The sequence below is a fragment of the Rhynchophorus ferrugineus genome, unplaced genomic scaffold, assembly GCF_030347505.1.
Source record: "Rhynchophorus ferrugineus isolate W39M unplaced genomic scaffold, kcgeb_rfMv2 rfM7, whole genome shotgun sequence".
NCBI classification, from domain to species: domain Eukaryota; kingdom Metazoa; phylum Arthropoda; class Insecta; order Coleoptera; family Curculionidae; genus Rhynchophorus; species Rhynchophorus ferrugineus.
Genome location: NW_027472586.1, coordinates 29,588,646 through 29,616,270, shown reverse-complemented (window position 1 = coordinate 29,616,270; position 27,625 = coordinate 29,588,646). Strand labels below are relative to the sequence as shown.

Below are 27,625 nucleotides of genomic sequence, written 5' to 3'. Positions count from 1 at the left end.
GTTTGGTTCGCTTCAATCTTCTGATATCCTGTGCGTTGTCCAGTAGTTGTATTGCTTCCACGTTAGTATGATTTAGTAATCTTCTTTTGTGTTTTAAGGCGAAATCTTGGATAAATTCGCAAATCTGTTTGATTTCCAGGTCATCGTGGAGTCCTTCGTTGGTTACGTAGTGATAGGAATTGGTAATTAATAGAAGAATTTTGTTTTGACAGCGTTTTATGACTAGTTAATTTGAATTTTTAGTGCAACCCCATATTTGCACCCCATAGGTCCAAATTGGTTTTATGATTGTCTGATAAATTTTGATTTTTTTGATTTTAGATCAAGTTGAGAGTATCTTCCGATTAAACAGTATAGTTGTTTTATTTTGGTTCTAATGTGTTTTGCTTTTTGTCTAACATGATGTTTCCAATTTAGTCGACCGCCAAGATGGATGCCGAGGTATTTAGCTGATTCTGCTTGAGGAATCGGGCATCCATTGAGTGATACAATTAAGTTTTTAATTATTTCGCCTCAATGCAAAATTAATTAAATTATGAACAAATTTGGAGCTATTAAGTAGAATTTTCCAATCTTTCGTCTATTTGTAGATTTTGTTGACTGCCATTTGTACTTTTTCTACTGCCCTAGGCAAAGATATGTCGTTTGCCATAATAACTGTGTCGTCAGCAAAGGTTCTAAGTAGTGTTTCTTTTGTTGTTGGGATGTCAGCACTGTAGAGTAGATACAGTAGAGGTCCTAAGACGCTACCTCGTCAAACTCGAACGCCATTTCGTGCAACACTCTAAATTTTCTTTCGAAAAGGTATGACTCCAGCAATTGACAATAGTTACGCGGTAACAATTTACTCATATTACAGATTAATCCCAAATGCCAAACCTGATCAAAAGCTCTTGAGACATCCGCCCATCTTGAGACATCAACGGGGCAGTATTTTTTTCCTCAAAGGCTTTTTCAATAACCGAACTTACTCTGTGCATGTTAAAATGTTTTAAATTAAATTTTAAAAGCACAGTCGCTCAGATATTGAGTATATACAAAAAAAACTTGTTTGTGCAGTACCATTAGACTGATAAAGCAGTAAAACCAAATATTTATTATTAGGTGTTTGGAATGGTTATGGTTTAAAAGGGATCATTTTTGCTCTTATTTGCTGACAAATATTAGTGCAATATATATTAATCAAAATATTTTTCATCACTTCTTACAACTTTTTCCCATCTTTATGACAATACGGCAATACCGTATCGAAAGAACAATATTAGTTTGGCGGCAATAATCATCGATTCATTTTCGCACTCCTTCAGCATTTCGAAACCGTATACCATCTAACCCATACTGCATATATATGATTAAGTGATAATCGAAAGGCCATTCGAGCTGCAATGGTAGATCGTTTTTTCGTAACGTATGGCTGAGTTTGTCAAGGAGACGCACGATGTCATTTTGTCAATTTGTTCAATTGGTGTCTGTAGACATTAGCAGTAACAGTTTTATTCGATTTTAGCAACTCGTAATACATTAAACCCTACACCATATGCACAGCAAAGCCATGAAGATTTCGACTTCATGTCGCTAAGCTCTCTTGGACTAACCCATGACTTTTGCGATGATGATTGTCAAGATTCACTTTTCATTGGCAGCCATAACAGGTCACATAAAACTTCTTTTTGTAATGTAATGAACCTCGAAAATTCAATTTTGAGGACTCTTAGTATTGAGACTGACTTAGTATTGGGAACTATTATATTATGTAAACGAATTTAACAGTTAGGTTAGGTTGTTTAATATTTGTTTACATTGTTATTTTGCATTTTCAGCAATATATTGCTGGACTAGCTGGAATGTCATGTTTTAAATCAGTGAATTAATTAAACCGCAAATTGCTTAAACTCCAACACAAGCTCAATAACTTCAAGTTTACCAGAGGAAGTTTCATTCAATTCTGGTCCTCATCGAACTCAACAATTTTTTAGTGAAAATCGATCTTCATCAAACGAATAAGTAACAAACTGGTGTAGTTGTGTATTTTTCAGGCATTTATCCAAATCAATGATCCCATCATATAATATCAATAATTTTGTATTAATCTCTTAGAACTTCAACAATCTGCCCATCCATTTTTTATGATATGTAGAAGATCGCTTCAGTAAGTGATCTGATTATTATATCTCACTCTCTTATGTTTCTATTAATCAGTTCGTATGGTAGTATGCGTTTGAGCCTACGCACTTCACTGTAATCAGGCACATTTAACTGTTTGGCGAGTGTATTAGGATGCACCAACAGTCTTTCAGAGTACTTCGCCGAATTAGAATTAGATTGTTGGAGATGTAATATGGGGCTTCCATGATACCCCGCATTTCAATACTATAGGTCCAAATGGGCCAAGTGTTGACTTATACGTTGTTATATATGTTTTCCATGTTAAGCGTCGATCAAAATTCATTCCGATATATTTAACATTGTCTGCTCGCGGAAATTCATAATTATTCATTTTTACTGGGGGACAAGTCCATTTACAAAGGGTGAATGTCACGTGGGTAGATTTTGTCTCATTTGCTTTGATACGCCATGTTTTCAATCACAATTCGATTTTGTTTAGATGAAATTGGAGGTTTCTTGTGGCTGATATTGGATCCTCGTGTGATGATAAACGTAACCACTGTATCGTCAGCATATGTTGCAACAGTAGTGTTTTTTGAAGTCGATAGGTCAGCTGTAAACAAAAGATAATAACAATGGACAAAGGACACTGCCCTTCGGGACACCTGAATATATTGAATGTAGTTCAGTCTATTCGTCATCCTGTTTCACAATAAAATTCCTCTCTGTGAAGTATGATTTCAGTTGAAAGTGCGTGTGGGGCAAAAGTTTTTCCAATTTAATCTGCAGTCTAGTGTGCCACACCTTGCCAAAAGCTTGAGATATATCGAGAAATGCCACATTTTTTAATTTTTGGTTAATCAATCTGTGTATTTGTTCTGTTGTTCCGTCTTTTTCAAAAACTCTGGGGGTCACAGGTAACAGGCTTATAGGACGATAGGAGGAGGCCTCTTGTGATTTTTTCCCTGGTTTAAGAATCATAATGATTTATTATTCCAAGCCCAGGTATTGTTATCAATTTTAAGGGGTGGATTATGTTGTCGAGATTTTTAATATTTTTTGTTACCTTCCAGAGAGAATATTCCGTTGCATCGGCTGGTGTTAAGTTTTCTAAGTATTTTTGAATTCCTTGATTATGTTAATTTTTTTAGTAGCTCTTTCAGCTCTTTTGTTGCCTTGTTGAATTTTGTCTTGTTTGCTTCTGTTTTAATTTGTTGTCAGTTTTTTCGCAGTTTTCTTTTTTCAGCATTTTTTTGTTTAGTTGTGGATGATATATAATTATAATTAAATTTTTGATATGTTCTTGATGCGCTATTAGGAGTTGCGCACCATGTGGCCTCTTGTATATTTTTCGTTATATTTATTGGTGCTGTTTCTGTATCTCTTTCAGTTTTCAGAGGTAAATTTAGGGATATTAAACTGTCTAGTTTCTCTCTAAATAATGACCAGTTAAATTTAGTGTTATACAAAGAAGAAGAATAAATATTTATAACAACAAAATGTTGAATTTGATGGAAATTATATTGAAAAATTAATTAATTTTTAAAGATCTAATTATTTTTTTCATTTTTGCGATCTTATTGACCAAGTTAAAATTACAGTATCCAAGAAAAAAATTACCTTTTCTTCTTCAATTTCTACCAATTTGGCGTTAAGAAAACTGGATATGAAATAGTTGTTCTCTGCGTTTCTCTTTGTTTTTCCTTCTTAAACCCAGGACATCATTCTGCAGAAGATTGCGTTACTACAACCTAGACTTTAGTGGTCCCATCTTCCTGTGACGAATCAAAATTTCCAATAGCTCGTTTCTTCTATACTGTTCATTACCTACCATATCATCAATTCATAGCCAGAGCTCCGAGAATCGTCTCCTTCTCAACCAATTCACTTGTGTTAGTGCTACAGGACTAACATTCTTCGCCAAATCTCGCCACTGTTGATTATGATCTATGATCTTGATCCAAGTTGCTTGCAGTTTGAACTATTCACTGTGCCTTCAACCCAAAATCTAAATTTTGTCAAAGAAGTCTGTCAGGAATTCATGCACCTTTCATTCGATACTTTTCTGAATTTTAGGTTTAAATATAAACTTTACTCTCTTTCACACGCACCATAGTACTTCGGTACTTCAGCTGAATAGCTTTAACGGAATTCCATTGAGATTTTTAATGTCAGGCAATTCGTTAATCATTAATAATTTTTGTTTAATCTTTTCTTCATTAATTCTCAGTCTTAATTTTATATAGCTCTGCAATGCAAAATATATCATGAAGCCTATATTAGCCTCTAGTAACTAAAATAACGTCATCATCATCATCATCAAGAAGTTTGTAATTTAATTAATCTCAATATCTCTGACTTGTTCAGACCGATGCATCATGGCGCATGGTTTTGAACTGCTGAAGAGGTGCGAATATGAATCGATGATTGGATAGCAAATTGTAGAAATTTATCGAAAATATTTTGATTAATATAATGTACAAATTTTGCTTTTGTATGAGAAATGATTATTGAAGTACCAGAATTGGAAAAGGAAATTTCCCACACATATAAAACATCACAAACCATAGCATCGCTTTTTTATAGTATGTTTTTTTCATTTAACAGAATATTTCATTTTCAGTAGGTAGTGTATCAGATATAAAAGAAATTGTTATTGCTTACTATCAATTAGAGAGACAAGTACCTAAAAGCGTTACTTTTTATATTTTTCTAGACGGCAGATTGCTTCCAATCAACAGAAAACAGAAAGTGTTCCCCAACGGTACCCTCATCATCGAAAACGTTGAACGAATCTCCGACCAAGCCACCTACGTCTGCGTCGCCAAGAACTCACAAGGATACAATGCCAGAGGCTCTCTCGAAGTGCAAGTTATGGGTAAGTGTTGGTGTTCCACCTTTTCTTACCTCTACCGGGTGCTGTCGCTATCTATGAACCATTAATTTCAATTGGTTCAACGACAGCACCATGATATTTACGATATTTACATTTCAGGAAAATATCGAAAGGAATCGATAATATTAATATATTTGGTCTATATATTTTTGTATCTGAACTATTTAATTTATTATTTTGATATATATATGAGGTGGTTTATGATATATAGGTATAAATTATTTGGCTGCCATCTTGAAGGAAAATATTCAAACTATTTTTGATCTATATTTTGAAAACTATAAATCTCATTTTAAAATTGAAGTACTGCTTCATACTGTAATCACTTTAATGTCTCGGTGATTTAGCATCTAGTAGGTACGTTTTCATTCACTCATTTATAGGTAAATGTACATTACGCAGAATAATATTGCTTTTGCTTTTCTTGATGTATTCCATATATTACTTCAAGCTCATTTTCAAAGAGGTCCTGATTTACAATACAATACTGATCAAACTTTTTTTTATCACACTAATTTAGTTAGATGCAGTTTTTCGATGTAAAGGTCAGAGATAATTTTATGTTTGCTGCTCAAGATGGAACCAAAATTACAGGAAATTATCAGGGTCATTTTTTTTTCATATATAGGAAAACTTGCCGTCCAACTGATTATTCTTGTTCGATAAAACTGTTGCGCGCAAACTTGTTACAGGTACTTTTATTTAGTTATTTATGTTAGTACATAAGTGAATAGAGAATAATTCATAGTTCGCCATGTTGTTATTTTTTTTGTGAATCGCATCATCAGGGAGAGGCCCATGTGTTTTTCCTTGACTATATTTTTACAGTGGCACCACAGATAAGTCCCTTTCAATTCGATGGACCTTTAAACGCCGGCGACAGCGCCGTTCTCACTTGCTACGTACCCAAAGGCGATAAACCGCTGAAAATTAAGTGGTATCACGATAAACGCCACGTGTCACATCACTCTAAAGGCATCACCACGTCTCCTTTCGGCAGCCAGGCCAGCTTATTGAACATCGTCAGTGTGGAGCCTCACCATCGAGGCGAATACACTTGTATAGCCACCAACCAAGCGGGAAAGTCGAGTTATTCAGCTATGCTCGACGTCAACGGTAGTGCCCGGAGTCCAAATCATGTTAAAACAGTGCCGTTCATTTTTTATGTTGTTTTTTTCTATTTCGTTTTGATCCTGACTACTGCGGCGATAAGGTATTATGTCGTTCCTTGCTGCTACGTTCATTAGTCATGCACATTTCACCTGCTCGACAATAAATTAATTAACACATTATAAAGAGCAAAATCAGTTAACACTCAGGTATGTACTAAGCTGTTCAATAAGTTCATGATTCATCTTCGATTTCATTGTTCCAAGTTCACGTTCAGAAATAGATCAAGAAAGTGTTAGCATCACTTCTGAACTGATAAAAGAATAATCATTGGATGTAAAAGTACCATTTGTTTCAACATCCAGCTTATTTACCAGATTTACTTGCCTTCGACTTCTAGCACTACTCACACCATTAAAAAAGAGGAACGAAGAGGTAACTGTAGCCGTAGCGTTTTCACGAGCTTATTGAACAACTTAGTGTTTCTATATAGTCGGAAGTGAAAATATATAAACAACATATAATTCAAATATTTTAATTTATTCATAATATCGTATTAATTCATGAAGAAACAGGTTTTTTTTCTCAGAGAATATGATTAAAAATGGTCGTTGACATTAGAGTTAATTTATAGAGTTTCGAGAGTGTTATTCACCATCACCATACTATGTCATCTGGTTATTAATTTAAGACTGATCCCTTCTTCTCAAAACATTTTTTACTTCTCTACATTTTCGTTTTACGTTTCTATTTTTTTTGTCAACAACATTCAACGTATTCTTACACATTCAGCTTATTTATGCAGTTAGCTAACTCAGGAACACCGGCAATTGGTAATGAGATATTTAGTATCTGCTTTTAGTTACTGATCTTATTATCTCAACGACTAACTGATGCAGGATCAAATATTTTTCTTTCAGTACTGACGAAGAACGGCAATAATATTAAACATCGTCGTTGATTCTTGTTCTGTTATAGTACCACCTCAAGTGTCTCACTTCACATTTTCTGATGAAGTAATTAATTCTGGTAATATGGTTAGTGCTCAATGTGTTGTATCACAAGGAGATTTTCCACTAAATATTACGTGGCTTTTTAACGGAAATAAAATCGATTATTCCATGGGATTCAGCGTAGGACAGATGAATAAACGCATCAGTTTACTGAGTATCGATTCAGCAGATGCAGTTCATACAGGAGAATACACCTGCCTAGCAGAGAACTCCGCAGGCAGCGATCGATATTCTACTAGACTTGATGTGAACGGTACAATGAACTCAATATTTCTGTTTTTAATTGTATATAATCCTAGTTCCTTTTGGTGCCACTGTAAACCGACTTTTCCAGTACCACCACAAATATCCCATTTCACCTTTCTGGATGAAGTCGTAAATTATGGCGAAATGGCCACTACTCAATGTGCAGTCATTAAAGGAGATTTCCCCATCAAAATAATGTGGTTCTTCAACGGAAAACCCATTGAGCATTTGAACGGTATCACCATCATTCAAACAAGTAAAAGAATCAGCTCGTTGAATATCGATGCTGTCGATGGTTCTCACGCAGGAGAATATACTTGTGCAGCAGAGAACTCAGCAGGACAAGACATCTATTCCACAGGCTTAAATGTCAATGGTAGATCAATAATAAAAAAGCTCTATTTTAAATTCACTATTACCTCAATTTTCCACTACTATTTTCCATTTAATTGTACCAGTTCCACCCCAAGTTACCCCATTCATTTTCGGAGAAGACATGGTGAATTCTGGTGATATGGTCAGTGCTACTTGCGTTGTATCCAAAGGCGATCTGCCACTCAATATCACTTGGTATTTTAACGGAAGCGTTGTCGATTTATCATTGGGATTCAGCGTAGGGCAGATGAATAAGAGAATGAGCTCGATCAGTATAGATTCAGTGGATGCGGTACACTCAGGAGAGTATACCTGCGTCGCAGAGAACCTAGCAGGACGAGACAGATACACCACCAGTTTAAAAGTCAAGGGTACAATGATGTTTAGTATTTTTATTTAATTGTTTTACCATCTCACCCAAAAATCCTTAATCCTTTTACAATTTTGTATCAATATTTTTGACTGTTGGTGTTAGTACCACCGCAAGTGATTCCGTTCAGTTTTGGAGAAGAAATGGCGAACTATGGAGATCTATCCATTGAATATCACGTGGCTTTTTAATGGAAAGATTGTTGATTTTTCCATGGGATTTAGTATATCGCAAATAAATAAACGAATGGGCTCGATCAGTGTTGATTCAGTGAATGCTAGACACGCAGGAGAGTACACCTGTATCGGGAACAACCTTGCAGGAAGAGACAGTTATTCCACTCGACTTGATGTTAAGGGTATATCTTAGCATATAATCACTAATAACTTTTGATTATTTCATTATTATACAGTATCCTTTCTTATATCCCACTATTTGGTGCCACTGTATAAAAATCCTAACAATTTTGCAGTACCACCTCAAATATCCCACTTTACGTTTGTGGATGAAGTGGTAAATTATGGTGAAATGGCTAGTACTCAATGCTCAGTGACTAAGGGTGATTTTCCTATCAAGATCACGTGGTTTTTCAACAAAAAACCCATCAACCAATTGAAAGGCATCAGCATCAGTCAGATCAACAAAAGAATTAGCTCGTTGAGTATTGATGCTGTTGATGGATCTCATGCAGGCGAATATACATGCGTGGCTAATAATACAGCAGGATCCGACATTTATTCTACTATGTTAAACGTTAATGGTATAGAAAATAATTGTAATATTTTATGTTTGTCGATTCAAAAAAAATTTATAGTTTTCCCTCAAATCATTCCTGTTAATTTTTGGTAATATCAATGTCCTCATTAGGAAACTGCATATAGCTCAATGTTTTAGTACCACCTCAGATATCTCATTTCACGTTCGTGGATGAGGTAGTAAACTATGGTGATATGGCAACCACTCAGTGTGCTGTGACCAAGGGTGATTTTCCTATCGATATTACGTGGTTCTTCAATCAGAAACCAATCGAAGAATTAAACGGCATCAGTATCAGTCAGATCAACAAAAGAGTCAGCTCCTTAAATATTGATACTGTTGATGGATCTCATGCAGGCGAATATATATGCATCGCTAAGAATACAGCAGGAACCGATAGTTATTCTACTATGTTGAACGTTAATGGTAGAGATCATTCAAGATTGATTTGCTTGTGTTAATTCAGTGTTCTTGAACATATTTTTTTTAACAATAGTTCCTCCTCAAATCACCCCCTTCAGTTTTGGAGAGGATACTGTTAACTCTGGCGATGTAGTCAGCGTTCAGTGCATTGCGTCCAAAGGCGACCTACCTCTGAACATAACCTGGTTTTTTAACGGGAAGAAAGTCGACTTTTCGTTGGGATATACGGTCGCGCAGATGAATAAACGTATCAGTTCTCTTAGTATTGATTCAGTAGATGCAGTACACGCTGGAGAGTATACGTGCGTAGCAGAAAATCCCGCAGGTCGAGATGGTTACTCCACTAGACTTGATGTGAACGGTATAAATATTTTCCTCTTGTTGATGACAATTTTCGGTTTATCACTTATTCCCTTTAAACATTTATCCCTAAATCCCAATCAAATTAGTCATTTAACGTATCTTTAACATGATTTTATTGATACAGTGCCTCCTCAAATAACTCAATTTACTTTTGGCGAGGACGTGGTGAATTTCGGTGATATGGCTAGTACCCAGTGCGCCGTAGCTAAAGGAGATCTACCGCTAAATATTTCGTGGTTCTTTAACGGTAGTTCCATAAAAATGGTACACGGAATCTCGGTAGGACGTATGAATCAACGCATCAGCACGCTCAGTATCGAAGCAGCTGACGAGAATCATGTGGGAGAATATTTATGTGTAGCTGAAAACGCTGCAGGATCAACCAGTTACTCGGCAGTATTAAATGTGAACGGTACACGGTATTTTATTACTATTAGATTGTTTTTGTATATATTACTGTAGTACATATCCGTAAATGATTTCAGTACCTCCCTAAATTCACCCTTTTCATTTTGGTGACGAGAGCATCTATCAAGGCGAACTAATCACTGCTACCTGTACGGTATCCAAAGGCGACTTTCCCATTAACATAACTTGGTTGTTAAATGATCGTCCTATCGACCAAACTTACGGTATTTCTGCGGTGAAAACCAATAAAAGAGTCAGTCAATTAACCATCGAGTCTGCGGAAGCCATCCATACCGGAGACTATTCCTGTATTGCGGAAAACTCAGCAGGAGTTTCGGAACATTCAGCTTACTTAAATATCAACGGTAGTTTATTACGTCTGTAGTTTTACATTCACGTTATCTTTCTAATCTTATCACATATTTTCCATTTTATCCTTATTTAAGTCGAGTGTATATGAAGTATTATTAAAAATTACCTGAGTACAATAGAGAAAATATATCATATAACAAAATAGTTATTATACATGGGCCTCTCGCATATATATCTTATTGAACAATCGAATTGTTATAGTACCTCCTCAGATAGTACCATTTGATTTCGGCGAAGAATCAATAAATTCCGGAGATTCTGCTTCTACCATGTGCAGTATCATGAAAGGAGACTTACCTATTAACATTTCGTGGCTTCACAATAACATCAGCATAGGTTACATAGACGGAGTTTTGATCACCAAAGCTGGAAAGAAAGCTAGCACAATCACTATTGACTCCGTGAACGAACAGCATGCTGGAACCTTCATCTGTCAAGTGGAAAATAAGGCAGGCGTGGCTCGATATTCGACTGTATTGAATGTGAATGGTACATCACTAAAATGAAAATAGAATTTCTGTTGTTATTTATGTTGTTTCATATTGAACAGTAGATCGAACTTTCATAGAGCAAGCTATACTAACTCTCCTTTATTGTTTTATACTCCCAAATAATTATGTATTTATTACATTTTGGAAGTTATCATCTCTTGAAGTACCTTTTATTAGATAAAGTTTATTTTAGGCGGAGTTCCAATATGTTTAAAACAAATAAAAAATTTTTGATAAGAATTAAGGGAAGTATTTGATATTAACTTTGGTATTAAGAAGTTGTTTTGGTTATTGGTTTTCATGAATATATACCATTTGGTCCTATTGACATGTTCTTTGGTTTTAATCGTTATTAAAATTAATTATATTGTGCATCTATATAAAAATTGAATTTAATAAATTAAAACTTGATCTCTGAAAACACTCTGATATTATGCAAATCCCTTCCTGTTTGTTGACTTAAGGATTGACTTGGCAACTTATCCTATTTTCTGCCCGTTGAATCATATGTCATTTAACACTAGGGTAAAAGACAAAAGGAGCTATTATGTTCCCCCAGCCTTCTCCCGTTTTAAGCTTATTATTTGTTATACACTACATGTATTAACGTTTTTGAAACCCTAAAGTGGATAAAATATAAATAATATAATTTATATACTAATATATATATATATATATATATATATATATATATATATATATATATATATATATATATGAATACATATATTAGTACGCCATTTTACCATTTTTGCTGCTTCATAGACATCCACCATCTAATCTTGATTGCATTCAAAATCCTTATATTTCCTTAAGTTAAATATTTCATGAAGTACGCCATATTTTAGGTTCATCGGGTCCAAATTGTTGCAAAAATCTGAGTAATAGAATTTTATAAACCTTCAGCATAGCTGTTCTTGCTTCTTGTACTGTTCTTTGTTTGTTAGGAGCACAAATTGAGAATCGTATTCTAATGACCGCAACAGATGATAATCCGTGGAAGCAATATCTGGAGAATACGACGGATGGGGTAGGACGTCTCATTTTAGCGTTTCAAGATAAGTTTTAATCTCTTGAGTTCAATTTAAATGGGCTTTGTCATGCTTTTCTTGGCATAGCAATCATTTTATCATTAGCAAAACATAAATATTAGGCTTCGTCATAGATGTGGGTGGCTTCATATCATATTGTAGCCATATTCTTCTTATTAAACCTTTCCCAAAGATTTTAATCGCTGAGAAACGTTTTGTCTTGTAACTGAACAAGATTTTGCTAAGTTCAGCAACAATTTTCGTTCAGCAATTCCCCCAATTCCGCTGCTTCTACTTCTTTGTTACTCACTCTTTGTTATACACGTTATGGTTGGATTCAAAACTCCGTTTCCCGCTGCCTGTACTTTTTTTAATTAAACAGTTGGGTTCAATTTTTATAAAATATATTAGGTAGACGACTACACATCCGTTAACTTTCAAACAACATTTTACTCAAAAGAATTCGTTCCACGTAAAAGACCACTATTTTAATAATTATTGATTTTATTTACTATAGAGATTTACTATGTTATATAATGATGAATGTATGAAGATAGTTAAGGGTTAATAAAAACACATGGGCCTACAACATACCTCAATACGCTTATTTATTAGTTTAAAACAAACATCAACTTTTAGTTACTCCTCAGATAAATCCCTTTGATTTTGGAGACGAACCTGTGAACTATGGTGATTCTACATCCATCATATGTAGTATAAACAAAGGAGATTTACCAGTTAAGTTTTCATGGCTTCATAATAACATAAGCATTGACTATATAGATGGAATAGTCTCCACTGCAGTGGGTAAAAAAGCTAATACGATCACGATAGATCCCATCCAGGGTCAACATGCCGGTACTTACACCTGCTTAGCGGAGAATAAAGCAGGGCTAGTCGAATATTCGTCTGATCTACATGTTAATGGTATTTTAAAATTTATAGCACCATTCTAATATCTTACGTCTGTATGTTATTATTTAACTTTTTGTATTTATCCAGTCCCACCACAAATAGTACCCTTTGACTTTGGAGAAGAATCTATTAATTCTGGAGATTTGGCATCTTTGACTTGTTCAGTTCATAAAGGTGATCTCCCTATCAACATATCGTGGCTTCATAATAATGTGAGCATCGGTTATATGGAGGGCATAATGATAAGTAAAGCTGGTAAAAAGATCAGTACGGTTTCTATCGATTCTGTCGATGAGAGTCACGCAGGAACTTACACATGCCTTGCAGAAAACAAAGCAGGAAGTGCTAGCTATTCTGCGATTTTACATGTCAATGGTATAAAGTAGAAATATTATGGCCTTATTCAAAGAATATTTATAGATTGTTATACGGAACAGCGAACTGTCCACAAATTTCTCTGATCTTAATTCAGTTTGTTTTCATAATTGCTTCAAAAATGCTGGAATGGAGATAACAATGAATCGCTGCTCTTGAATTAAATTGAACTGATTTAATTTATAAATATTTATGAGTAAGGCTTCTACATTCCTATTTGTCTTTTGTTGGTTATTTTTTGTGTGATACATTTTGTGTTCATCAATTGTCCATAGTTCCCCCTCAAATACTACCCTTCGATTTTGGCGAGGAATCGGTTAATTCTGGGGATGTCGCTTCATTAACATGTACAGTCCATAAGGGGGACCTCCCCATTAACATATCGTGGCTTCACAACAATTTAAGTATCGGCTATATGGAGGGAATAATGGTAACCAAAGCTGGCAAAAAATCAGTACCGTCTCCATTGATTCCGTCGAAGAGACTCATGCAGGAACTTATACTTGTTTGGCTGAGAACAAAGCAAGATCCGCTCAATATTCTGCTCTATTACATGTCAACGGTATAATATCAGTGGATATTTCATAGTCTTATTCATAAACCTTTAAAATATAATTGTGATTATATATTATATTATATTGAATAGGAAAAGAACTGTTATAGTTTTTACTATTTCATGTTACATGTATTGAAACTGTGAATTAAGGGATACTTTTATTAATCCAAGTCATTCATTGCGAAATAAATCTCTTAATCGCTAGACAATTGCACTTTAAGAAATAGAAAACTATTTGAGACTATGAATTAATTTTAGGGATATTTTTTAATCCAAGTGATTCTTTGTAGAACAAATGTTGTCCATCTCTAGATATTACTTCAGCATATCTTTATTACTAACATTTGATTTTACTTCGAAAGACCGACACATCTTGAATTGATTCAAAAGTTAAAATTTTTATGTGGTTTCAGTATTTTCATATTACAAAACTTTATTTTTACTATTTAAGTATGCACATCATAAGTTTCGCAAATCACAATCAGTACAAGCACAATATAACATCCAACCATAATATTCTGGGAATTAAATAAGTAAATAGACGAGTTTTGATGTTTGATAGAGATGTTTTCGGAACAATTAAAGAATATCTTGTTTGTATTTCAACAGAATGAAGCCCAATTCATTAAGAAGATAGTATGGATTTTAGTCAATTGTCTTGGATTTAGTGACTGGACCTAGTACTATTCCCAAGGACATCCGATCTTACCCAAACCGGTAACTAGCGTGGCTGAAATGGTTTTCTTTACGGGTGATACAGTGGGATTCAAACCAGCAACTATGGTAGCAAAAGGGACTGTAGGGGCTATATTTGAATCCGATGCAATACGTTCTTCCATTTATTGTAGTTCCTTCAGAGTTAATTCACAGTCTTAATATTATATTTATTTTAAGATTTAACATTTTTCTGTTTTGTAGAAATACATTTCAAAACAAAATATTTTAAAGTAGTTATGAATAAGGCTTTTTTCCTTTTTTTTCTATATATATAGTGTACTAATTGTTCATAGTTCCACCCCAAATATTACCCTTTGACTTCGGCGAAGAGTCCGTAAATTCTGGGGATATGGCGTCATTAACATGTACAGTTTATAAAGGCAACTTACCAATTAATATATACACTGAAAAAAAAGTCAATACGGTGACTATTAATTCTGACAAGAAAATCATGCAGGATTGCATACATGTTTGGCTGAGAATAAGGCAAGCACCTCTCGATACTCAGCATCATTAAATGTTAAAGACTAGAAGCAATATTAGATTTATTTTTGATCATTATCATATCCTTAAATTAAGTTTGTCAAACACTAGTACTTTTCCAGTCCCTCCACAGATCAGTCCGTTTGATTTTGGTGATGATCCCATTAATTCTGGTGATTCCACGTCTCTCACTTGTTCAGTGCATAAAGGTGATCTACCTATTAATATATCTTGGCTTCATAACAACGTGAGCATCGGTTACATGGATGGAGTCATGATCACCAAGGCTGGTAAAAAGGTCAGCACTCTCACCATTGATTCTGTACAAGAACTACATGCAGGAATTTATACATGTTTAGCAGAAAATAAAGCTGGCGTTTCTCGCTATTCTACCGTGCTTAATGTTAATGGTAAATCTGAAAGCGTTTGGATGGATGTAGTTGCTTTTTTTGCTATGAGTTTCCACCTATTTCCTTTACCTGAAATGTTCGCATATTATAAACAGTTGATGATAACGTTTTTCAGTGATCCCCCATATTAATCCGTTTGATTTTGGAGAAGAACCAGTTAACAGTGGTGATTCTGCTTCGCTAAATTGTCTGGTAACTAAAGGGGACCTTCCCATTAATATATCGTGGCTTCATAATAATGTAAGCATTGGATACATGGATGGAATAATGACCAATAAACTTGGTAATAAAGTTAGTGCCCTCACTATTGAATCAGTTCAAGAAAGTCATTCTGGATTGTATACCTGCATAGCAGAAAATAAAGCTGGAGTATCACAGTATTCAGCTTCATTGTATGTTAATGGTAAACATTTTAGGGACCATTATAATGATTTAGTTATTTATTGTTTTGCATATAACACGATTTCCACATTATCAAGCTCCTAATTACCATCGCGGAGAGAGTGAGAGTGAAATCTTATTAATACTCAGTAATTTGATTCATATTTACTTAAACCATTAAATACATTTTATTCAGTTTCGCCTCAAATTCTACCCTTTGACTTTGGCGAAGAATCTATTAATTCCGGGGAAGTTGCATCACTGACTTGTTCAGTATATAAAGGAGATCTTCCTATTAATATATCATGGCTTCATAATAACGTCAGCATTGGATATATGGATGGGATTATGACCAATAAACTTGGTAACAAAGTTAGTGCCCTCACAATTGAGTCAGTTCAAGAAAATCATTCTGGCTTATATACTTGCATTGCAAAGAATAACGCTGGCATTTCACATTATTCAGCTTATCTAAATGTTAATGGTAAACATATAGTCACTGCTGTTTTTTTAATTATTTTAGTGTTAGCACTTCCTTCCCTTCTATAACCATATATAACCGTTTTTATTCCTACGAAGGGATATATTATTTATATTGTTATTGAATGAGTCAATCAGTCAGTTTTAGAACATGTGTGTGCACCATGAAACATAACGTCGTTTCATTAAAAGTAAATTAATAGTCCGTAATTAAATTTTGTACAGTCCCTCCGCAAATATTACCATTTGATTTTGGTGAAGAATCTGTTAACACTGGAGAGTTTGCTTCCTTAAGTTGTTCTGCACATAAAGGGGACCTTCCTATTAACATATCATGGCTTCACAATAATGTAAGCATTGGATATATGGATGGAATAATGACTAGTAAAGCTGGCAGTAAAGTTAGTACCCTCACAATTGAGTCAGTTCAAGAAAATCATTCTGGCTTATATACATGCATTGCAAAGAATAAGGCTGGCATTTCACATTATTCAGCTTCTCTAAATGTTAATGGTAAACATATAGTCACTGCTGTTTTTTTAATTATTTTATTGTTAACACTTCCTTCCCTTCTATAACCATATATCACCGTTTTTATTCCTACGAAGGGATATATTATTTATATTGTTATTGAATGAGTCAATCAGTCAGTTTTAGAACATGTGTGTGCACCATGAAACATAACGTCGTTTTATTAAAAGTAAATTAATAATCTGTAATTAAATTTTGTACAGTCCCTCCGCAAATATTACCATTTGATTTTGGTGAAGAATCTGTTAACACTGGAGAGTTTGCTTCCTTAAGTTGTTCTGCACATAAAGGGGACCTTCCTATTAACATATCATGGCTTCACAACAATGTAAGCATTGGATATATGGATGGAATAATGACTAGTAAAGTTGGCAGTAAAGTTAGTGCCCTCACTATTGAGTCAGTTCAAGAAAATCATTCTGGCTTATATACTTGCATTGCAAAGAATAAGGCTGGCATTTCACATTATTCAGCTTCTCTAAATGTTAATGGTAAACATATAGTCACTGCTGTTTTTTTAATTATTTTAGTGTTAGCACTTCCTTCCCTTCTATAACCATATATAACCGGTTTTATTCCTACGAAGGGATATATATTATTTATATTGTTATTGAATGAGTCATTCAGTCAGTTTTAGAACATGTGTGTGCACCATGAAACATAACGTCGTTTCATTAAAAGTAAATTAATAATCCGTAATTAAATTTTGTACAGTCCCTCCGCAAAAATTACCATTTGATTTTGGTGAAGAATCTGTTAACACTGAAGAATTTGCTTCCTTAAGTTGTTCTGCACATAAAGGGGACCTTCTTATTAACATATCATGGCTTCACAACAATGTAAGCATTGGATATATGGATGGAATAATGACTAGTAAAGCTGGCAGTAAAGTTAGTGCCCTCACTATTGAGTCAGTTCAAGAAAATCATTCTGGCTTATATACTTGCATTGCAAAGAATAAGGCTGGCATTTCACATTATTCAGCTTCTCTAAATGTTAATGGTAAACATATAGTCACTGCTGTTTTTTTAATTATTTTAGTGTTAACACTTCCTTCCCTTCTATAACCATATATCACCGTTTTTATTCCTACGAAGGGATATATTATTTATATTGTTATTGAATGAGTCAATCAGTCAGTTTTAGAACATGTGTGTGCACCATGAAACATAACGTCGTTTCATTAAAAGTAAATTAATAATCCGTAATTAAATTTTGTACAGTCCCTCCGCAAATATTACCATTTGATCTTAAGTTGTTCTGCACATAAAGGGGACCTTCCTATTAACATATCATGGCTTCACAACAATGTAAGCATTGGATATATGGATGGAATAATGACTAGTAAAGTTGGCAGTAAAGTTAGTGCCCTAACAATTGATTCAGTACAAGAAAATCACGCTGGATTGTATACCTGCATAGCCGAGAATAAAGCTGGAGTTTCCCAGTATTCCGTTTCACTTAATGTTAATGGTAAAAATCGTACTTCCACTAATTATTTTGGTTTTTATAAATAACACCTGTTATCCATTTTTCAAAATCCCTGATTATAACCTATACTCAATAGTAATAAATTAATAGTAAAATGTTACTCAAGATAATTAAATGTACACTCAGTGTTAAAATCTTCATGTCTTGTGTATTTCTTGTGTTTTCAAATCAAACCGTATTTTACATTATTAGGAAAACATATTTTTTCTGCTAAGGTACAATTTTTGCTTCCAATAATGTTAAATTAATAAAATGTTAATGTTAGATGTTTATTTTTTTGGTTCTCTATAAAATGTCTTACATAGTTTTTCTTTGTTGTGATATTATTCTATTATGTTGATATTAAACCCTTCTCCTTATTGTTGACTAATGTCAAGAATTTGAAAACGTTAAAGGTAATTATAGCATCAATAGTTTAGAACTTGTAACAAGTCACTTGAAAAGTCCCCGGCCTACCATAGTAAAATACATTTTTTTGGCAAAATTAGTTTTTTTTATTCGACATAATTCCCTTCAAGGGTAATACACTGATTACAGCGACCCTCCAACTTTTCAATACCATTTTTGTAGTACGATTTGTCCTTCGCTTCAAAATAGGCCTCAGTTTCGGCGGTCACCTCTTCATTCGACGAAAATTTCTTCCCAGCGAGCATTCTTTTGAGATCTGAGAACAGGAATAGTCGCTGGGGGCCAAATCTAGAGAATGCGGTGGATGAGGAAGCAATTCGAAGGCGGTTTCGTCCTTCAAACGGTCCAATAACGCTATGTAATAATCGCTGTTGGTGGTCCCTCCTTATTCAGGGTAGTCAATGAAAATTATTCCATGCGCATCCCAAAATACAGACGCCATAACCTTGCCAGCCGACTGTTGAGTTTTGCTACGCTTTGGAGTGGGTTCATCATGTGCAGTCCACTCGGATGACTGTCGATTGGACTTCGGAGTGAAATGATGGAGCCATGTTTCATTCACTGTCATATATCGACGCAAAAACTCGGGTTTATTACGCTTGATCATCTTCAAACACTACTCCGAATCATCAACTCGTCGTTGTTTTTCAGTCAAAAGTGAGCTCGCGCGGCTCCCTCTTTGCACAGAGCTTTCTCATACCCAAATATTCGTGAATAATATGATTCACACGTTCAGTTGATATCTTTAGAGTGTCTTCTATTTCATTTAATTTCAATTTATGGTCATTCAAAATCATTTTGTGGATTGTTTAAATGTGTTCGTCGGTAACAACCTGTTTTGAACGTCCACTGCGTTCACCGTCTTCGGTGCTCATTTCACTACGTCTAAACTTAGAATACCAATCCTTGATGATTGATTTTCCTGGGTCAATGTCCAGAAACTGGGCATCAAGCCAAGTTTTTGCTTCAACTGTATTATTTCCCTTCAAAAAGCAATATTTTATCAACACGCGAAATTCCTTTTTATCCATTTTTTTCCACAAAGTAATGATCCGATAGCTGTCAAATTTATACACGTATCTTTTGAGGGTTAGGGCTAACTAAAAAACATATGGATTTAATTCTAGTAGCGCCATCCATGTGTCAGGTCGGGGATTTTTCAATTGACCTGTTATATCGTATTAATTAAAACGTAGTCACAATTTCTTTAGATGATATCCAAGCCCCATTGTCCTTTATATTCGTTGTTGCTTCGAAATTCGAATGGAATATCAATGGATATTAAAGTTTTTCTGGCGTGTCTTTGTTATAAGTAAAGTAACTGTATTAGGATTTTCGTCGGAAGTCTCGTTCATGTAAACTGAACGAGCAGGAGACAATGAAACATAACTATAGTATTTAGTGAAATATTGCCGGGTGTTATAATTTTTGTTATTGTTAAATTGTTGGGAAAGTTGTTTCAGCATTGATCTACGTTATTAACACTTAATACTTTTATTTGATTTTTATATAGTCCCTCCACAAATACTACCGTTTGATTTTGGTGAGGAATCTATTAACTCTGGAGAACTAGCATCATTAACGTGTTCAGTGCACAAAGGAGATCTTCCTATTAATATATCATGGCTTCATAATAACGCGACCATTGGGTATATGGATGGAATATTAACCAGCAAAGTTGGTAATAAAGTTAGTACTTTAACAATTGAATCTGTACAAGAAACCCATGGTGGCTCGTATACTTGCATAGCAAAAAATCAAGCTGGAGCCTCACGGTATTCTGCTTCTTTAAACGTTAACGGTAAAAATAATTTAGTTGTATTGTGAATTGTTTTAGATATTTATTTTAGTTTATTGAACATGTATCATATCCTAACGAATGACCCTATACTATGTAAGAGTCAAATTTAAAACTCACTGAGAATATTGATTGTGTCCAGTTCCTCCTCAAATGCTACCATTTGATTTTGGCGAAGAGTCCGTGAATTCCGGGGATCTTGCCTCGTTAACTTGTTCAATTCACAAAGGAGATCTTCCCATAAATATATCATGGCTTCATAATAACGTCACGATCGGATATATAGATGGTGTGTCGGTTATACAAGTTAACAAAAAGGTTAGCACAGTTACCATAGATTCTGTGCAGGAACAACATCGAGGAGAATATACCTGTCTTGCTGAGAACAAAGCAGGATCTGTTCAGTATACAGCAGTATTGAACGTGAATGGTAATCTTTGATACTGGTAAAAGTTGATGTATTTTTATTTTATCCCTTTTGACCTTATCCTATTCACAACATGGGCCACTTCTTTATGATTATTGATGATAAAAAAGCGAAATTAACTTTATTGCAGTACCACCAATGATTTTACCGTTCACTTTTGGCGAAGAATCGGTAAATTATGGCGATTTAGCTTCACTAAGTTGCTCAGTGCACAAAGGCGACCTACCTATCAACATCTCGTGGTATCACAATAACAGATCAATTTCAATGTCTGCCCAGGGGATTTCTATTTTCCAAAACGGTAGAAAAGTGAGTTCCCTAACGATTGATTCGGTTGGTTCAGAACATAGTGGAGAATATACTTGTATAGCTCAGAATTTGGCTGGTATGGACCAACATTCAGCCATACTGAACGTTAACGGTTAGCAACGTTAAACATAATTTTGTAGCTTTATGTGTAGATGATACTCGATCAGTATTAACATTGCTTTCCCCTTTAGTACCACCTCAAATATCACCTTTTGATTTTGGTGATGAACCTATCAATTCCGGCGACTATGCTTCGGTTCAGTGCTCCGTTCATAAAGGCGACTTGCCTATTAATATCGCCTGGTTGCATAATAACATCAGTATCGGGTACGTCGATGGGGTTCAGGTCACCAAAGTTGGTAGAAAAGCCAGTTCAATAACCATTGATGCTGTCACCGAAAGCCATTCGGGAACTTATACCTGTTTGGTGGAAAACAGTGCTGGAAAAGCGAGTTATTTAACGGAGTTGCTTGTCAACGGTATTACTTGGTCTCAGTTAGTTTGCATGTTGTTCTTCACTCCTCGACCTTCCCAAAATCCTTACAAGATTGTAACGGTATAATATTTTTAGTTCCTCCTCAAATTCTGCCGTTCGATTTTCGTGATGTATCAGTGAATGCTGGTGATGTAGCTTCAACAATTTGCTCCATCCATAAGGGCGATCTACCCTTGAATATCACATGGTTTCACAATAACCAATTGGTGGGAGATGACGACGGCATATTCGTACAACTGCGTAAAAAAGTTAGCACAATAACAATAGACGATGTTAACGAAAAACACTCTGGATATTATACTTGCATCGCTCAGAATCAAGCAGGCCTTGATCAATATACTACACAGTTACATGTAAACGGTATAGTGAATTTTAAACCTGTTAAAGCTTATGAATGTCTAGAATTTTATTTGGTTTACATTATTTATCATTGATGTCTAAATGTTATTGATCCTGCTTGTTTTGTTATATTTATGTGTTTAAGGGTTTTTGAGCTATACAGTGGGTTCTTAGAAGTTACGATAATAAATTAAACTTATTATTAAACCAATTTAAAGGTAATGCATGAGCAATTTTCTTATTTATCCCAAAAAAACTGACGAATACTTTTCTGACTAGTTTATGAACACGAGGTCTCTTCGTGATCAAAGAGGATTCACAGGGACAGTGTGATGTGAATGTGTGATGAGAAAGATTCAAAAGGAAGGAAAACAGCTACAACTTGAATTTAATGAAAATTCCATTTCGAACGGTTTTAACAGCGTGGATTCATTGCGTGCACTATAACCATCCCAAATATAAAAAATCATGAATTAGTCCATGAGAGCTATCCCCATCGGCACGTAAGCGGAATATTCTTGCCCCTGCTATCTTGCTGTGCATATGGTTGAATCAGGAAGGTGTAGTGTATTAGTTGAACAAAAAGTTAAGGAACGATGTATTAGTTGCAAAAAGACCAGTAACAGATGCAAAGTGAACCTTTGAGTTGCACACGTTGGAAGAGTTATGAAGGATACACTATTGCAGCTGCATACTTAATTCCACCAAATGGAAGAATGAAGATGGAAAATTCTGCTTTTAATTGACTTACATAATTTACTGTTTTTTTGAGCTATGTAATTGGGTACCAAAAAGTTTCCAACTTTGGGGTAATGCACGAAAAAGATTCTATTTATCCCAAAAAACTAACGAATACTTTTTACTTAACTTCTGAACACGAATTCTCTTCGGAATCAAAGGGGGTTCAAACCACCCCTTTCATCTTTTATTTTAATTCGGCATATAATTAAATTACTTTAATTGAAATTATAAAATTTGTGTTATGTTATTTTAAAAGATTTAAACAATTAATGTCACTTTAACAATGCTTATATAGATTACAAATCCTGCTACTTGTCAATTTTTAGTGCCTCCTCAAATCTTACCATTTGACTTTGGTGAGGCTTCAGTTAATGCTGGTGATGTAGCTTCCACGATGTGTACAGTTCATAAAGGTGACTTACCCGTAAATGTAACTTGGTTGCACAACAACCGACCTATTCAGTCCGATGACAGTATCTTCATACAACTACGGAAGAAGGTTAGCAGCATAACAATTGATGACGTGACTGATAATCACGCAGGAAATTATAGTTGCATTGCTCAGAACACAGCAGGAACTGATACGTTCACCGCTGAATTACGAGTTAATGGTATAAAAGAAAAATATTTGTATATCTATTTATATATCTTATTATTTCACCCTCCTCATATTTACCAATAATTTAACTATTGTTATAACTCTTGAATCAATTGGTGAAACTAATTCAATGTCTAGAATTGATACTAATTAATACCATCAACAAAAATGAATATCAAATTTAATTGTGAGTCTCCTTTCTGGTTACAGTTATTCCTCAGATATTACCATTCGATTTCGGAGTTGACTCCGTCAATTCGGGAGATTCGGCATCTCTGTCCTGTTCCATATTGAAGGGAGATCTTCCCATCGATATTTTATGGTATCATAATGGTAAACTAATACTGTCCGAGTCCCAGGGGATAGTGATCGCCAAAGTGGGGAAGAAACTGAGCACTTTAAGCATCGACAGCGTCGATGCCGTTAACAGTGGTAGTTACGAATGCGTCGCTAAAAACATAGCGGGCAGATCGTCTTTGTCTACGGAATTGCACGTCAATGGTACTTTTAAAATACTGTTAAATGTGATTTGACTTCGGAGGGTTTATCAGAATTTTTTTGCCATCGCATCTGGATAATAAAAATACACAAGTATATATTATAAAACATAGTATAACTATATATTAAGTATGTAAATTAAGAGATTTTAATATAGGGAAAATTCACAGCTTTATTATCACTACATAGTATAAAACAAAGTCGCCTTTTCTGTCCCTATATCCCTATGTGCGCTTAAATCTTTAAAATTACGCAACGGATTTTGATGCGGTTTTTTTCAATAGATAGAGTGATTCAAGAGGAAGGTTTATATGTATAATACATGCATAATATGCTAAGGCAACATTGCTAATTTTAGAGGTTTCTAACGTGATGTCGTAAATTAACCTATTTTTTTAGGCTTATTTAGCAATTAGCAAAAACGCTGCCTAACCCTACGAGTTAGATCAAATTAATGTACTACAGTATTGTACACCATAAAAAGGTCTACAAAAAAGTCCGCGATGGTATATGTTTATCTTTTAGGGATAACCCACATTAACCATTTTTATTGTTTACTTTTTACGTGAGAAAATGGCTTATTTACGAAGCTATTTTAAGCAATACGGCATTAATCCTTATCGAATTAAGTACCTTAAATACAGTGTGCAATTAATATAGATCAATATGGTTCCTTACAGCATGTAAATTAAACAAATATTTTCGGAGATATTACAAATTTAAAATTTGCGTTTAAAAATGTGTAATGTAATAAAAATTGTATGAATTTAGATATTCCAAAGATAGCAGGAAATCTTCATAGTAAGTATAGGGGAAGAGGAATTGTTTTACTCCAAATTTAATGCGTGCAGGCCAAGGGCAGTAATGAATGAACCAAAAATACTGGATCGATTTTAATCATGTTTTCATTGAGTGACATAGGCATATATATTTTATGCCCGTACAAAGTCGGAGCGGGCCGCTATGTTTTTATATACAACGTTCATATTTTTTCTGTAGTGTATTTAATTTAGTATCAGCATTGCACCCGTGCGAAGCCGGGGCGGGTCGCTAGTATTATATATTGACAGGGCTGAATATCTATCTACCCAATAACCTGGACATTTTTTATACTTCATCTTGGCTTCCACCTGACTGTAACATCAAGGGTCATGCCAAGATATTTGGTTGTGTTTTCATACGGTACTACTTTTTTGATGTATGCGACTTAGAAGTATCGGTCAGTTATATGAGATTCTAAAATGTTTAACTATTGGTTAGGGTGAAGCATTTTAATCTTATGTTTTAAAGCCTCATACCTAACTTTATCAAAAACTTGAGCAACATCTAAAAATATTGCAGGACAAATCCTTCTAGTGATTTTTCTGTGGCATTGTCTCTGTGAACATGATCAATCGTGAAATGTTGTTTCCTGAAACCACCACATTGGTGATCCAGAATAAGATGTTTTTCGTCAATGATTCTTTTCAGTAGAGGTTTTTCAAAGAATTTAAAAATGTTCGGCAATATTGTGTTCGGTGATATGGGGCGGCATGACACTGTTTCATGAGATGAATTAATTGTATAAAAAAATTATAACTACTGCAAAACCTTTTGCAATTAAAATCTTGTTCAACATTCTCTATATTTTGTTGCCTTTGAATCATATTAATAGGTTTAAACGTGTATTTGGAAGATTTGACTAGATCAACCTTTCAAGTCAACAGCACAACATTTTTTTTAATTAGACAGGGAAAATAAACTTCCTACAAATAATTTTTTGTCGCCCTCAATTAACCCACGGTCCTAGCAGTTAAATAAAATATGCATTAATATTAAACAATTATTTAATTTCTTCTGGTTTCAACAGAGATTTTGTTATTAACGCAATAATATTTTAAAAAGAAAATCGTTCTAAACTGGTTCGACTTCGATGTTATCCGCGATATTTTTATCCGAAAACTGTTTGTTTTATATGCTTCATACTTTTTTTAATGTAACAGCCATTTTTAAATGAAATAGTGCTTAAGAACTTTTTCTAAAAGCTATATATTTATTTTTCTGTTTTCAGTCAATAACATTTTGAAATCATGTCAATTTAAATCGATTTTTTTCTGACAGTCTTGCCTCATATTACTCCATTTACTTTTGAGGATGAGGCAAACACAGGCGATAGTACCCAGATTCAGTGTTATGTGAACAAAGGTGACATACCATTTACGTTCACATGGAAATTGAATGATCAACCAGTGGATGAGTTTGCTGATATCAACGTGGGTTTATTCGGTAAAAAGACTTCGGTGTTGAGCATAGATTCAGTCAAGGAGTATCACGCTGGAAACTACACCTGTCAGGTCTCGAACCCAGCAGGGTCTGATCGCCACACAGCCCAGTTAGTTGTTAAGGGTACAACGTAATCATCACTATTTGTAGCGCATGTCAGTATGAGTTCCGCCTTCACTATCATCATCATTGTCCTTATTCCAGTTCTACCCAAGATCCATCCATTTAGCTTCGGCGATGAACCATCCTCAACAGGAGAAACTGTCACGGTACAGTGCACTATATCAACTGGTGATCTACCAGTAGTGTTTTCCTGGATGTTGAACGGACGGGCTATTGTCCAGAACGACAACGTTAACATTGCTGGTTTCGGAAAGAAAGTATCGGTGTTGAATATTGACAGTATCAGCGAGACGGAAGCCGGAAATTACACCTGTATCGCCACTAATAAAGCAGGAATAAACAGTTTTTCTGCTGAGCTGATTGTTAAGGGTATATATAAGATAGAAACAAGCATTGCAGTGTTTTAGTTTTTTTTATTGTATTTAACCCAAAGTCTGAACCTTTTCTCTATCTAATCGGGAAGTTTGTTGGGTTGGTGGTTTGGTTGGTGAATCTTTCTGTGAATTTTTTCTGTTACCTTGTTACCTAGGTTATTATTTGGCAATTGTTTTATTTTTACAGGACTTTTTGTCAATGTTTTATTGATCATTGTAATTTTAACAGCACTACCTAAAATACAACCGTTCGATTTTGGTGAAGATCCTCCATATGCTGGAGAAACCGTGTCGGCTCAGTGTATCATCGCTAGTGGTGATGTACCCATTGATTTTTCATGGATGCTGAATGGGGAACCTGTGCATAGGTTTGACGATATTACTGTATCATCGGTAGGAAAGAAAATATCGATTCTCAGCATCGATAGCGTCAGTAAAAAGCACGTCGGAAATTATACGTGTATTGCAACCAATAAAGCGGGATTATCTAGTGATACTGCAGCATTGGTAGTTAAGGGTACATGATCTCAAATCCCACTTTATTTTTGTCATAAAATCCCTTTTGTGCAAATCCTTGTACTTGATAAAACGTCCTCAACCAAATCCTTTTTTATCAACGTATCTAGCTAGAAAAAATGTACACCTTATAAAAGTAATAACACGATACATCAAATAGAATTATTGAAAAATAACATCAATGATCAATAAACTATGAACCGATAGAATAAAATGTTCAAGTTCAACAACTCTTTTATTCGTCTTAACATTAACCTTAAATATTATAAACAAGGAAATTATAAATTGACATATTAGAATTAAATTTTATTCAAAGTTTCCTAAAACATTATTATACGGAAAAGTATTTAAACAAAACAACTGTAATCATTTAAGATAAACGTATTAAATTATTATTGAAATAGTGAAATTGTTCCAAAGATCGTTATCTTTGTTCT

General features: G+C 34.6%; 1 protein-coding gene across 41 annotated transcripts in view; it reads left to right on the top strand.

Moving 5' to 3' along the window:
- The window catches only part of Dscam1 (Down syndrome cell adhesion molecule 1), a 202,809-nt gene that overhangs the window by 135,592 nt on the left and 39,592 nt on the right, over positions 1-27,625 (top strand). For 18 of the 41 annotated variants that reach the window (XM_076409796.1, XM_076409755.1, XM_076409768.1 and 15 more), the window contains exon 9: positions 4,823-4,984. In XM_076409796.1, coding sequence (XP_076265911.1) covers positions 4,823-4,984 — 162 coding nt within the window. Of the gene's footprint in view, positions 1-4,822; positions 4,985-7,459; positions 7,748-7,829; positions 8,118-8,588; positions 8,877-9,368; positions 9,657-9,782; positions 10,071-12,599; positions 12,888-12,962; positions 13,251-15,531; positions 15,820-20,647; positions 20,936-21,062; positions 21,354-23,625; positions 23,917-26,013; positions 26,299-26,379; positions 26,668-27,625 lie in introns of all 41 variants that reach the window. The other 23 variants (XM_076409766.1, XM_076409790.1, XM_076409780.1 and 20 more) reach the window with 13 other exon arrangements.